Below are 15820 nucleotides of genomic sequence, written 5' to 3'. Positions count from 1 at the left end.
TGGCTTGATCCTGGTCATGTCACGCTCCCAAGCGGTGATACTCTGCACGTGGATTTTGGGGGTGTGACATATGTATAGTTTAAAATTGACTATATACATATGTGTATAATTCAAGATTTGACAATATACATATATGTATATAGTCAATTTTATACTATACATATGTGTATATTACGAAAAGCTTAGGGAAAATGTGTGGTCCAGAATGCTTCTCAAGTTTCTCAAATGGGGTGGACTTCTCTTAGGATCCCTACTCTATATATATAGGATTTGGTTCAAGAGTGAACACTAGTGTATTTGCGAACTCAGCGAACTAATCCTAGCCATACACGTGTGTAAATCAATGGTCAGGATTTAATGATGAAATACACTAGTGTATTATACGATTTGATGATGAAATCCTAAACATACACGTGTGTAAATCAATGGCCAGGATTTGTTCGCAAATACACTAGTGTTCACAACAGAAGCCCACCCTATATATATATATATATATATATATATATATATATATATATATATATATATATATATATATATATATATATATATATATATATATGTGTGTGTGTGTGTGTGGGTGGGTTCATTGGGGAACCGCATATTAAGATTCCTGATACAAACCACCAACCGTTAACCAGATGCGTGATTAGAGCAGGTCAAACCGTACAAATGAACCACCTGCACGTATATCTTGAACTGTTGGACGTTTCTTTTATGTTTTGAACAGCAAAACATCTATATATAGAGTGCAACCGTAGGCGCAAAGCGACACAGCTGTTATCTAATGTACGGTCCAGTTCCGTAATTAAATTACGCTAATTGCATGAGATTATATACTAAAAATAATAATTAGACTATACGGAATTTCCGGTTATTTGCCATTTGTCACAATACATGACAATTTGGGTTTCACAAGGACATTGGTTTATGCATGACACTTGGTTTTCACAAGACATAGTTTTACACATGACATATTTTATACAAGACACGACACTTTTTATACATGACAAGAGATATTTTGGTTAACGGTTAACCATGCACCATTCTTTTAAATCATTTGATTTTCATATGATTTTACAAAAGAAAACTTTTTTTATAAAGGTTCATGGCTACTTATTAGTTAAACACTTCTTTAACAATCAAAGCCATGAATCTTCATAAAAACCTATGTTACTCACAGTCATTTTTATGCTGACGTACCTATTTTCACATATGTTTCAGGAGCTTATGTTTTGAGCATGCATCACATAGGGCAGACTTGGGCCTTAATGACTTTAAAACCTTCAAGACAATTGTTGTGTATTATTTGTAATCTTCCAAGACAATGTAAACAATTAACTCAGTAAAACAAAAACTTTATGAGCCATGTGTTACGAAACAATTTGTAACGTGACTCCCTAATGTTTCCGCCGCGTGATATTGTATATAACGCGATTGGGGTGTTACATGAAGGTTGTTACCCCTTAAAATATCATTCAAAGTTATAAAAATTGATCTAATATTGAAAATTGAGCAAGCAAATCTCTTATATTCGGACTGGTCAACTCCTAGAGTTGGAAGCAATGGTCCCACATGACGATTTTTTTTGAATGGCCAACATAATTAATCCTGAGCACTCTTGGGGCACCCACTCGACCAAACGGAGTACTCTGAGAATAACCCAAATCCACCACCAATTCTGCAGAAAACCCGGTAACCCACCCGTCTGTAGGCACGGCGGTGAAATTGCCGGTAAAACCTGTTTTGGCTGAAGGATCGAACTTAGGTTTCCCTGGGTCTGCTATCATTACCACCAGTGCACCACTCTGCACCAAGTAAGAATTGAACCTCTATCTCCAAGAGAAATGCAAGCTTTCCAGCATTTAATCTAAAAATCATTGGCTAATCCCAGATTTTATTCTACTTTTTCTTTATCAAAAAAAATATCAACAAAAAATATCATTGGTGAACTTTTCTCAAACTAATCACTCAAAACATGACAATTATCAATAAATTTTTAATATTTTCTTTATGCAAGTCGTATGGGGAACTTAAACTAGTAATAAGTAAAAGGAAGAGTAGAAAAGGAAGGAAGGAAGGAAGAGGCGTAAGATGATGATGGTACGAATAACACTCAGAACGGTCGGTCCTTCTCCTCCGTCTTCCCTCGATGTCCATTCTCCGATCAAAGTATGATTTCAGTATTTAGTTTCTCTTCATTTTAACTAACAAATTGATTATTATTATTATTAAGGAACGGATAAGAATGATGATCTTATTTATTTAGGGCTTTTAGGTTTATATCAGAGGGCATTTTCATTTTGGTTAGATTAGGTTGCTTGAAGAAGAGACGGTTACGTTGCCAAATAAATATCTATCCTATTATGCCACACCACACATAATAATAAGGCTTCTTCCATAATAGGTTAGGTTTCTACCAGTATCTTTGGACACAACACAAATAAGCTCTATTTTATATATGATGTTTTAAGTTACCCAACCTAAAAGCCTGCTATATGCTGCTGCACATTTTTTACCTACACCTTATGCCAAAAATCCCACCTCCCCTCGCCTGCCTTATGTAGTCTTAAGCCACAGCTGTGTCGCTTTGCGCCTACGGTTGCACTCTATATATAGATGTTTTGCTGTTCAAAACATAAAAGAAACGTCCAACAGTTCAAGATATACGTGCAGGTGGTTCATTTGTACGGTTTGACCTGCTCTAATCACGCATCTGGTTAACGGTTGGTGGTTTGTATCAGGAATCTTAATATGCGGTTCCCCAATGAACCCACCCACACACACATATATATATATATATATATATATATATATATATATATATATATATATATATATATATATATATAGGGTGGGCTTCTGTAGTGAACACTAGTGTATTTGCGAACAAATCCTGGCCATTGATTTACACACGTGTATGTTTAGGATTTCATCATCAAATCGTATAATACACTAGTGTATTTCATCACTAAATCCTGACCATTGATTTACACACGTGTATGGCTAGGATTAGTTCGCTGAGTTCGCAAATACACTAGTGTTCACTCTTGAACCTAATCCTATATATATAGAGTAGGGATCCTAAGAGAAGTCCACCCCATTTGAGAAACTTGAGAAGCATTCTGGACCACACATTTTCCCTAAGCTTTTCGTAATATACACATATGTATAGTATAAAATTGACTATATACATATATGTATATTGTCAAATCTTGAATTATACACATATGTATATAGTCAATTTTAAACTATACATATGTGTATATTACGAAAAGCTTTGGGAAAATGTGTGGTCCAGAATGCTTCTCAATTAGCCTAATGCTTCTCACATGATCCTAACCCTATATATATATATATATATATATATATATATATATATATATATATATATATATATATATATATGCGCAGTTGCGCACACATGTTCATATATTTTTACTTAACAGTTATTGTTTATCAAGATATTTATAAATAACGCATTGGAAAATCAATACATTGAATGAGAAAAAACAGTAACCTTGTATTTGATTTTCATCCTCTTCGTCGTACCCCAGTTCTAGTGCATGTCGTGATGTGAAAGGAAACAAAAAACTATATAAGTAAACGAAGAAATAACTAAAAATATTATATACATATGTGGATTTGTATTGAAATTATATGTGGGTGTGGTGTGGATATATGTATATGTTTATGAAATCTGGGAAAAAAATGTGCACAGGTGCGTGACTTGAGAAATTTGATAGCTGGAAATGGTGGTTTGGCTCTGGAAAATTTAAAGCTTGTTTTGCAAGGAAACGTGTTACATGACAGCAAATACGGCGATGATGTATCTGTTCATTTCAACAATGGAGGTATAAAGTTTCTGAAGCATTTTTCACATGGATATGAAACGAAAGTGACAAGATTTAGCGATACTTATTGTGGTAATCCCCTTGCAGATATGGCCTTGATTATAATAATTTAAATTTCATAATATTACAGATACTGTTATTGTAGCTGTTAAACCAAAACCTCCTGCTAAGCACATTCAAAACGGATTTGACGATGATGAGGAACTGGTAAGACATATATATTATTCTACATTACAGCATTCTGTTATTGTTGTATTTTTCCCACATTGCAGAAGTTCCAGGTCCCAGAATTAAACAGTAGATGGAAGAGGCGGCTTTTTGTTATCTTACATGATAAGCTGAAGATACCCGGTAAGCTTGTGGTATTTCAGGTTCATAACTTACAAATTTTGATGATGTCGATATACATTTTGTTGAGTAGATATGCTTCTGATGGCAATCTTCTCTCTGAGCCTAAAGGCATGGGCTGTATTTATCATGTGGTTTATGTTGGCACCTATTGCACACAAATGGGATGTAGGACCTTTATATGTAAGTAAATCTGCTCCTTCACTTTACGCTTTCTAATAAAGGGATTTAGTGCTAGCCAAATATACATGTAAAACATAACCATATGATACATGTAGATACTCGGAACTGGTTTTGCCATCATCTTTGTGAACCTTGGAAAGCGTGAGCAAGGTGATATGAGGTATGTGTCATTCATATAAGACAAGCAATAATAAGTTGAAATCATAATATGTAAACGGTTGTGGCATTTGCAGCGCTTATTCCATCTTCAATGAAGATTTTAGAGAACTCCCTGGGACTTTCAATGCGGAGCGAGTCGATAGAGATATCCGAGCAGGTCAATTTTGATTTGTTGACTAAAAAGCTATAACTTGTATATTTTTTTCTTTCTACCATAACTGATGTACAAAAAACGGGCTGAGCCGTTCGCGAGACTGGCTTGTGAAAAGTCATTTATTTAATAAACGCGCTCTTGCCCAAGCTTTTATATATGGAGCTTGATTAGGCTTGCGTGCGTAACTGAGCATGTTGTTTTAGCAAACGAGATGAGCTATCTTAAGTTAATCGAGCCGAGCTCGGGCTTGGCTCTACTTGTTTACATACCCACCAACTTCCCAGCCCAAACTTCCACCACCGAGTACCGTATACCAGCATCAAAATTATTTTGTATACTGCAACTATGCTGGTTGTTTCTTTTTTTATATTATTAAATTCTTAAAGTATTTATCATTGTTTTTATATATTATCCAGTTTTGCATTAATATTGTACATTTGTGGTCTCATACTACAATTTCCATGAGAAATTTGTATTTTGTGGACCTGAAGCTAGGGAGTCTGGGTCTGCTTTGCTCCATATAGCTGCTGCTATCCTTTGTATTTTTTCATTTGTTACTTTTTCTAAACTGGACGGTTTTAGGCCAAACCCATAAGCATATAGAATTTAAAGGATAAACATCTAAACTGAAGCTTGAGTTTTCAGTGATAACGTATTACCAAAATGTAATAAATTTTCAAAACTTAACACACGTTACCCATAAACTATATTAATCTGGGTTATTGCTTAACCATAACCGATGGAATTGTTGGTTATGGATGAATTTCGGTTAATTATCCAATGCTTTTTTTTTTCCTTCAGAAAATGGTTTGATTATAGTGTTCCATGCTCGGTTATACATGCCATATGCATGGTTCGTGTCAAACATAATCAAAAACTTTTTATTGAAAAATGAAGAACAAATCTATAAATTAACGAAATATGACATGAACTATGAAACCCGAACAATCCCTATTACTTAATTAAAACAAAATATGATTTATAAAAACCAAAACAGTAATTGAGACTTCATAACATGATTACCAAGTAACAACAAACATTTCAAGCTACTAAAACAAAATATGATTTATAAAAACCAAAACAGTAATTGAGACTTCATAACATGATTACCAAGTAACAACAAACATTTCAAGCTACTAAAATAAAAACATTATGTATATATTTTAAAAGTTCGGGTTGGTTTCGGCAAACTCGGTTATGGAAGATTGCTTAATTATAACCATAACCGATGGCTTGGTTATTGAGATGCACTTAACCCCAACAGATAGGTTTGGTCGGTTTTTGGTTAACTTTTTTTCGGTTAACGGTACGGTTTTTGGTTCTGGTTTGCTTTTTGCACACCCCTATTAATATTAATTATTCATGAGACCAAGTAAACATGAGAGGTCCTCTTACTCCACTCAAACCTATAACCAGATTCAATGTCAATCATCGAAAACACAAACCCCACAAATAAGCTGCACAAATTCAAATTTTCTTTTTTGGAAATGGAAAGTGGACATTTAGAAAGTGTTTGGCTTCATCAAGGGTTTTAAAAAACTCAACCAGATTCAAGAAACTATGGATTTGTTAACGCAGCCTCTAAACCAAAACTAGTCGAGCATTGATTTTGGGTTTTAGGTTTTTGTTTTGCAACAATGATTATGTGTGTGGTTAAGTTTAACGGATCTTGTTCGTGAAGGCCATGTTGTTGATGATGGTTGTGAAGGGTGTTACTTGGGTTGTGTTTGTGGGTTGAACCTTACACGAACCGGAACATGACTAGAACCCAAAATTGTGTCACACTCAGGCACTCAGCTGCACGAACTTGAACACGACAAGAACCCAATAATCAAAGATAACGTTACTGATATTGTAAGTCAAGTAATCATACTACTTCTACAAAACCTTAAAATAATGTTTTGTGCTTGAGCATGCATTAAAAATTAAAAAATAGTAGAAAAGTGTAGGAGTGAACATGAAAAACACTAATTTAATCGTCTCTCTCTAAAACGATAAAATCATCACCGGTTTACAGATCGTCACTTAAATGGTAATGATTATCAAGACTTCACCCCGTTGCCTCTTTGGAAGGAATCCAACACTACTTACCACTTAGGGGACTCGGGGCGTCGAAGTTAAGGGTGGTGGGTACCCCCTACCCGTAACCCACACACCGCAGCGGGTGGTGCGGGTAGGGGTGCACGGGTAGGGTTGATGCAACGACTTCGAAGGGTTGTGGGTGTATGTGTAACTAAAAAAAAGAAAAAAAAAGGAGAGGCTAGTTTATGGTAGTGGTGTTACCAAAGAGGGTAGTTTAGGGTAGTGGATGGTCTAAGTGACTTGGTGTGATGGGATTGGCGGGACTTAGGGTATATGTTCTTGGCACCTCTTCCCCCTTAAAGGAGGAAGGGTCACAACTAGGGGTGTTCAAAACAGGATATCCGAAAATTCGGATATCCGAAATTTTCGGATACCAGATTTCACTATCCGAATCCGTATCCGAAATTCAGATATCCAAAAATTCGGATATCCGATCGGATAGTGAATCGGATATCCGAAAATCCAACTTTTTATTTAATTTTTATTTTTTTATTATTTTTATATTCGGAACCGGATATTTCTGATAATTTTGGATATCCGAATATAAGTTTTCAGATATTTTTCAGATGTTTCGGATATTTTTGGATATTTCGGATATTTTCGGATACTTCGAATATTTTCGGATATTCGGATATTCGAAAAAATAAAAATTAAATTTTCAGATATTTCGGATATCCGAAATATCCAAAAATTTTTAAAATCACTATTCGAATCTGAATCCGAAAATTCGGCTATCCGAATTTTTGGATATTTCAGATTCGGATATCGGATATTTCGAATCGGATTTTTGGATACGGATAATTTTGAACACCCTTAGTCACAACCCTAAATTACCCTAACGCTCATCAATCCTGCAGTGCTACGTAGGGGTGCAAACGAGCTGAGACGAGCCCGAGCCTTACCTTAATCGACCTAGGCTCATTACAACTTCCTTATGCTCGAGCTCGAGCTCGGCTCGATTCGAGCCTTGGATTTTAGGCCCGAGCTCGGTTCGTTAGTAAAATTTAAAACTTGAGCTCGGCTCGAAAGTGTGACAACTGGCATTTTTCATGTAACTTCCGTACCATGTGAACAATAATTTATATGTATGGCTGTGTACTTTGAACATGTGATGTGCATAAATTCATGGATTATGTTTAAAGAACTCACAAAATATTTCCTGTGGCATGATTACTATTATTATTGATTTCGACTCGAAATGGTTTAAACAGCTCGCAGAACAAAACTAGTAGTACTGATGGAGTTCAGTACTTAGACAGATATCATGTTAGGACACAGATTGAGTCCCAGAACCGAAATTATACTAGAACACTATGTAGGAAAGTAAGGGTTTATGATACTGCCTTCCGAGTGACGAATAAACACTAAAAAGTATATGAAACGCACTTTAAATGCAGAATTCTGAAGAATTCAGCAAAAATCAGCAAATAAACATCAAAATACTATGTAGAAATAAGGTCTAGATGTCCAGAATAACTTGTAAAGTGTCGGGAATGAAAACTGTCATAAAAAGTACCTCATAACTCACAAAACTGCGCAATTTAGCACTTTAACGAAACGACCACCGAACGAATAACCGGACACTACCCAAAACACCAAAAATAAACTAGAAGCATTGTTTTTATGATATAAAGCTAGTTATGGTAATAAAACACCTTAAAAATCATAAAAACACCTAAACACACTTAAACTAACTTAAACCTTCTAGTTTACATTTTTCACCCTAAACTTCCAACAATTTACATTTTACCCCCCCCCCCTCTCCTATCCTAACCGGCCCCATGTGGCCCCCACCCCCTTTTTTCATTAAAATATTAAGTTGTGATGTCTAGATATGGGACATATAGTCCAAAGGGTCTTGCAATGTTGGAAGGAAGTTATTATAAACCAAAGAACACTAGCCTTAACCTATTCACTTCAAAAATTTCCATCATCTTCCTCTCTTCCCTCATTGTTCTCGGCTCACCCACACCACCCACACAACAACATTTTTCACTCATAATCAAGGCCCTCTAAGGTAATACAAAGGTGCTAGAAGGTGTATAAGGAAGGTGGAGGACCTTTCTAAGGAGCTTTTAACCACTTGATTTCATCATTCTTCATCTGCATCCTTCTTGTGTCACTTCCCTAGCCACTAGAGCTAGTAGTAAGCTTCAAAAAAACTCTATTTTACTTCATATTAGTGTTATGTACAAGTTACACTTTCAAAGAAACTAAACATGAAGACATAAAGATCTAACATAATCTAAAGAAAAATAAGTGTTTTTGGTAATATTTGATGTATGTGATGAAGTTGTTGTTGTTAAATCTTGTGTGTATGTGTAGATCTATGATGTTAAAGCATGTTAGAAGCTTAGATCTAACAAGTTTAAGCATGGATCTTGAAAGATCCATGGTTAAACTTGAAGATGAACTTGAAAAACCTTTATATAAAGCATGAACTTGAAAGTAAGCATGATTTTGTGTAAAATTATGGTTCCCACAAGTTGTACATTTTAAAAGTGAAGGATTTGAAAAATCAAAGTTTCAAGAAAACAAAGTTTACTTATAGTGAACATGGTTTTGAGTTTTGAAAGAAAATAAACTTACTTCATATGTGAAAATGGAACCGTTGAAGTGTTTAAGACATGAAAAATTCAAGAAGATGAATTTTTGCAAAAATGAGTTATAAGTTGTGAACATGGAATTTTTATAAAAATGGCTTTTATGGAATAAAAATCATGTTTTAGAGGTTTATGGAACTTGATAAACATCATGCAAAAAGACTACAAATTTTTATAAAAACTTTCAAGTTCACATCTTCATGAAATGTATTTTATGGCATATGGTAAGTTGTTGATGATTGTTAATGATTTTTGAAAAAGAAAATGACATGCTTAAAGCATGGAAATCTCCATTTTTCATAGGAAACTATGGCAAAATTTTTGTAGAATTTAAACACTTAGAAAAATATGTTTTAACAAGTGATTTCAAGTAATCTTGAATCATGGTTTTAAGTATAAAAATTGCCATGATTTTTGGTATAAAAATTACAAGTAATGGAGGTTGATTTTCAAAAATAAAAATGACTAAGTATATATTTAGGAAAATATATATTTAGAAATCACACAAATTATGTGTTATGTGTATATTATTTGTATTAGTTATACTAAAAATTAGGAACTTGAAAAAAATAATATACCACACAAAAATACCAAAAAGTGTAATTTAATTCGTATCTTGACAAACTTGGTAAACGGTACTTTCAAAACCGAACAAACGACGAAGTATGTATTTTTACAATTATTATGAAAATATATCATATTTTGTCAACTTTAAAATATATTATTTTGGAGTGTAAGAAAATTTATATTTTCATAAACAACTCAAAAATATATTATTTTGGTGGAAACTAAAAATATATATTGTTCTAACTTATATCTTAAAAATAAATTATTTTTAAGATATATGTGAATATATACATATTTTATCAAGACAAATTATAGATATTTTCCATAAAATTTTCTTAATATATGTATATATATATATATAGGTAGAGGATCTCGTAAAAAGTGCTCAAAGTGTGAGAAGTGTATTATAACACTATATATAATACTATATAACACCATATAAACACCGTATAACAATATGTAACACCATATAATACCATATAACACTATGTAACACTATATAACATTATATAACAAATATAACACTATAGTTTGTCTGATAGCATGTCTATGATAGATATATAGTCTTATATTTGTTATATAATGTTATATAGTGTTACATAGTGTTATATGGTATTATATGATGTTACATATTGTTATACGGTGTTTATATGGTGTTATATAGTATTATATATAGTGTTATAATATACTTCTCACACTTCTCACACTTTAGGCCCTTTTTACACTATCCTTACCCTATATATATATATATATATATATATATATATATATATATATATATATATATATATTAAGAATATAAAAATGGTGATTTTTAATAATGCAAAAACAATATTCCGGAAAATTACACATAAATTAAGTATGAAATACTTAATAAATACAAGAAAATACGTATTCCTATACGTATAAATACATACCAACATACTACCAACACTTGGTAAAATACCCATAAACAAGTACTATACATAAATATGAGAATACAAAGTAACATACTCATAATACAAGTATACCTATACTTGGGAATACGAATAGATGTATAATACTCAATGAATGATATGTTGGTTATGGAATCCACAAACATACGTATATGAGAACCAAACGGAACAACGAGTTAAAAATATACTATTTTTAACAAAACCTCCGAATAATTGCATGAAAGTAATATAAGTTAAAATATAATTAATTTAACTAATATATTAAATTTGGAACTATGAAAATTATATATGCATCATGCACCGAAATGTAACTCGAAGTAAACACAATTCCAAAACAAGTCCTAACAAATAATTAAGACTAAAGAGTCGTTACACGACCGAAGTGTCTAATAAAATACAGCACATGTGTAGGTAGTGACACGACTCGCAAATATCGTCTTTGGCTATACACGATCTCGGACGCAAACTTGTGAGTTCATGTCCCCCTTTTCTCTTAACTGTTTTTGGATTTATAACTCTCGAGGGTGAAATACATGTTTCAATGGTATGGTTTAGCTAGGAAATGAACTGTTAGATCATGGGGATGGGTAGGCTCTCTCTTAAGTTCCATTAATCTTGTTAAGACCGAGGGGCAGGAGTGATAGATCTATCGGGTGTAGCGAGCCCCACTCATGGGTCCTTGTGTGGCCGCATGTAGTGACTATGTCGTTTTAGCCGGATGGACCGGAGGAAATCCGCTAGGTTTAAGTGCTTCCATACGCCACCACACATATTAATATTGTCACACCCCCAAAAAACCACATGCGGAAACACCGCAGGGCGTGTGACGTACCAGGATCTAGCCACCAATCACATTGAACTCATACAAGATTTTTAAATAAACTTTCATTCATTAACATAAAGTGTTACAAAACAGTAATTACAAATCATCGTATTCAGCGAAAGCATAAATCATAAGTTAAGTGTTTCTTAATCCATATGTATGATAATCATTAAACTCGTCTCACGATTCCATGTATCTCGACTCATGACCACTCCAGCATCCCAGACAGCAAGTTCCACATCCACACATACCTATAACCGACAACGCTGGTGAGTTCATAGTTTTACCGAAACGTTAGTTACCAAGTGTTTAATTCCATTCATTGATTACAATGTTGGTAATACCTCGGATACAAGACGACTCCTGATTTATGTTTTGCCCGTTCCCCAGTGCTCCTATCAAAGCACTAGGTCATTAGTTCACACCCGTCCTCTCTAGTACGGGGTGAGGGTGCCAAACCTAAGTAGCGCTACCAACTAATACCCCCGTTACCTCTCCGGTAACAAAAAGATGGGATTTAAAGGTGATAGGACGAGTGTATTATCCAACATACCAGATTTTACCCACAAGACGTATTCCTCTCAGGAATACCCATGATTTACCCAAAAGCCTATTCCTCTCAAGGATACCCAATGACTGTCCCAACTGCCGGGACGCATGCTCAAGAGGAATGAACTCACCTTAGTTTGCTCGGTATGTTATCGTACTTTCAACGTTAATTAATGATTAAGTCCGTTACTCGCGACCTAAGGTGAAATGTCATATCATTGAGTATACGAATGGGGTTGTGCAATACCCTAAATGTATCCAAACATCTGAATGTTTAAATGTGATCCTAGATTAACGTGTTAACATACAATGCACACAGAAACGAGAACCCCACATGTTAATATGACTAACTAGTACTCGCATAATTATATTACAACTTATGCGGCATAAATCAATTATATCATTTCATATAATTAATGAATTACATCTCATGTTTCATAGGCATAATCTATTAGCAACCAATTCACTGTGAATTGACAATGTGAGTACATAACATCATCTGCACACAGGAGCCAAGAATCTCTTATACAGACTTATAAATCACAAATATTGACACATAATTTATACAAAATTCCGACCACTAACATAAAAGTCTTCGGCCCATGAAGATATGTATACATATGTATGAGTTAAATCTTAAATTCAATTTAATCTTTAACTGGGCCGACCCACACTTCCCTTTTAATTTGGATATTTAGAACAAGTGGCATAATCAATTTATTTTCATGATTATTCGGTCCACTCATAACTTCTATCAATCCCCAAAGAAAACACATATTATCACACAAACTAAGCATCATACACTTCACATCATAGGACAGTTATCATTTGTATCGATCAACCCACCCATCAATTCACCACTAACCCATATTTTAGATAATGTCCACATCATGATGACAATTGATCTTTATTCATTAATTAACATCAGTTTATATACAAATAGCCCTATGTCATCCATTATCATCGCACAATTATTCCTAAGTCAACCATACAGTTTGTTATATCAATGCATCCATCATCAAATTATCAAAACTATGACCCTAATCCATATACAGCTATCTTTGTGCACATAACAAAATATTTGAAGCATCATGTTCGGTTGACAAAATCCTAGTTTCTTATGTACATCCGTTATCATCACATACACTCTCGAATCCGATCTCATCAGTTTATGTTATAAAAAATTACCAGATTCCGATCAAAATAAAAAGATCATCATCCTACAGTCCTATCATCATACTACTCAGATCATCTAATATCATTCATGCGGCTTTACTTCGTTCAACATGATGTCTATCCAAACAACACAATTTAAACAACAAGTAACACACACCATAACATAACACAGCCACTTATATCAAAGAGATTTAATCGAAACCATGGTAACTACACTAACAATATCAAATCTAGTTATAATCATAATCATTATTCACTTGCACGTATATCCATCCAAATCATCATAATCATTCTCATCATTGCAATTCATCAATTATTACACTTCACATGATCATCAGACAATTACGTGTAGACTTGGGCAACAACTATATGAATTCTAAATGCTTATTGGACCTACTCAATATAGTGGACCTGACAAGCATTACTAAGAGTTTATCAACATATGGAATCCGTCAGTCATATGTCATGCCATGTGAACCGAAAATCATTGTTCTAATTAACCTACTAGACCTTCAGATTCATCACATGTTAAGCAATTTATCATTATCAAGAAGCACATTAGGTAATTAACAGTTTGTATACATGTAGAGATTAACCATGAACAACGGTGAGGATACTAACCGAGGAGTTGTGTATGTGCACCGGAATGTTAGAACCGGGAGAGAGAGCCTCGGGGAAGAGAGTTGCCGTCGACGTGAAGAAGGAGAAGTAGGACTATTAGGGTTTTGGTATATTTACGTAACTGATTACCAGAAGGTTATACCCTTAATATCAAAGGGTTGGGCCGCAACCCACACTGGGCCGAAACCCCTCCCCGGCGAAGGATATGCCCGACGAATCCCCATCTTTCGTCGAGGATAGGAATGACGAAAGACATGTCCGACAGACCTCCATCTTTCTTCAGAAATCAAGGGTGGTGAAAATCTCATTATTATTATCCTTAAATACATTATAATCAACACCCCGCTTTTATTAACCAAACAGTACACATACAACCTTACTCATCCAGATAATCTACACACGACACCACGTAAATCAAATTGTAAAATCAGAATTGTGAAGTCAGTGATGTGTATAGGAAAGACCTTGAAATCTTGGATTGTCACATCATCCCCAACTTGAAAGAAATTTCGTCCCGAAATTTGATAAGTAATCCGAAACGGCAAGACGTTAACTCAAGATGACTGTGGATTTTTCCGCGGGTACCACATCATCCCCAACTTGAAAGTGAATTTCGTCCCAAAATTCACCAGTGATATCAGAATTTGTTTGATCAGTAGGGAAGAGTTGAGGATATCTAAGCTTCATCTGGTCCACGCGCTCCCATGTGAACTCCGGTCCACGTCTTGAGTTCCAACGAACACTCACGATTGGAATTCGACTATGTTAACGAACCTCAACTCCCTAGCCCATGCCTTCGATAGACTCATTGACCACTGCAACTTGTCTAACAGAGGTATCACAAATGCTTCATCAAACACTGCCTTAGATTCGAGACATATTCGTCGGGTAACTCGAGTTTGTAGGCCATGTGACCGATTCTTTCCAGAATTCTGAGTGACACAACGTAACATAAACTAAGTTTGTCACGCTTCTCAAGCGTACCACACCCTCCCAGGGTGAGACTTTCAACATGATACGATCGCCTACAGCGAACTCCCAGTGTTTCCTAAGCTATCGACTTTCCTGACGGCCACGCGTTGCCGCCAAACGATTTTCGATCCAAACAATCTTCCCAAGAGTTTCGAGTACAAATCCTGGTCCTGTGATTAGGTTGTCACCTACCTTAATCCAACAAGGAGATTAGCATTACTATCCATGCGATACCTCAAACAGGGTTGTCTGAATTCTAGTAGGGTAACTGTTGCAATGAAACTCAACCAAAGGTAGGTGTCCTTCCAAATGTCTACTAAAGTCAATCACGCACATGCTCGCAGCCTGTCTTCGTGTGTCATGATGGTTCGTGGCTCTGTCCGGTTGTCCTACAGTGATAAGTAATTCTCATGTCTAGACGTGAGCCAAGAGTGTTGAGTAGTGCTTGCCATAAATCAGGTATAGATCAAAATCAGAGATAACAGGAGTTGACACCTCGTGCCTAGAAAGCCGCCTCTCTCAGAAGAGTGTTTACAAGCTGAGAAGACTCGTCACTTCCCTTGATTGCAAGAAGGTGTGCTGGTTACATAAGGCGATCAACAATTATCCATGTGATACTGTTTCCGTTCTGAGTTTTAGGTAGACCAGTGACAAAATCCATGGCAGTCTGTTCTCACTTCCAAGTGAGGGTTTCTGGTTGCCGGCACAAACCCAAAGGGTCCTGATATTCCACCTTGACCTTCCCACAAGTCAAACATCGCTCACATACATTGCTATATGGGCCTTCACATCCG

General features: G+C 35.2%; 1 protein-coding gene across 1 annotated transcript; it reads left to right on the top strand.

Moving 5' to 3' along the window:
• Nucleotides 1-2016: 2016 nt before the first annotated feature.
• On the top strand, nt 2017-4966 carry LOC110916089. The gene is made up of 7 exons (XM_022160847.2): nt 2017-2172; nt 3722-3854; nt 3985-4061; nt 4127-4205; nt 4276-4385; nt 4481-4545; nt 4619-4966. Exons 1-7 carry the CDS (start codon nt 2095-2097, stop codon nt 4710-4712), a joined length of 636 nt encoding a protein of 211 aa, XP_022016539.1. The 5' UTR covers nt 2017-2094; the 3' UTR covers nt 4713-4966.
• Nucleotides 4967-15820: the final 10854 nt, after the last annotated feature.

The sequence above is a fragment of the Helianthus annuus genome, chromosome 16 (assembly GCF_002127325.2).
Source record: "Helianthus annuus cultivar XRQ/B chromosome 16, HanXRQr2.0-SUNRISE, whole genome shotgun sequence".
NCBI classification, from domain to species: domain Eukaryota; kingdom Viridiplantae; phylum Streptophyta; class Magnoliopsida; order Asterales; family Asteraceae; genus Helianthus; species Helianthus annuus.
The sequence above is the reverse complement of the archived record's forward strand: the minus strand, read 5'-3'. Positions and strand labels throughout refer to the sequence as shown.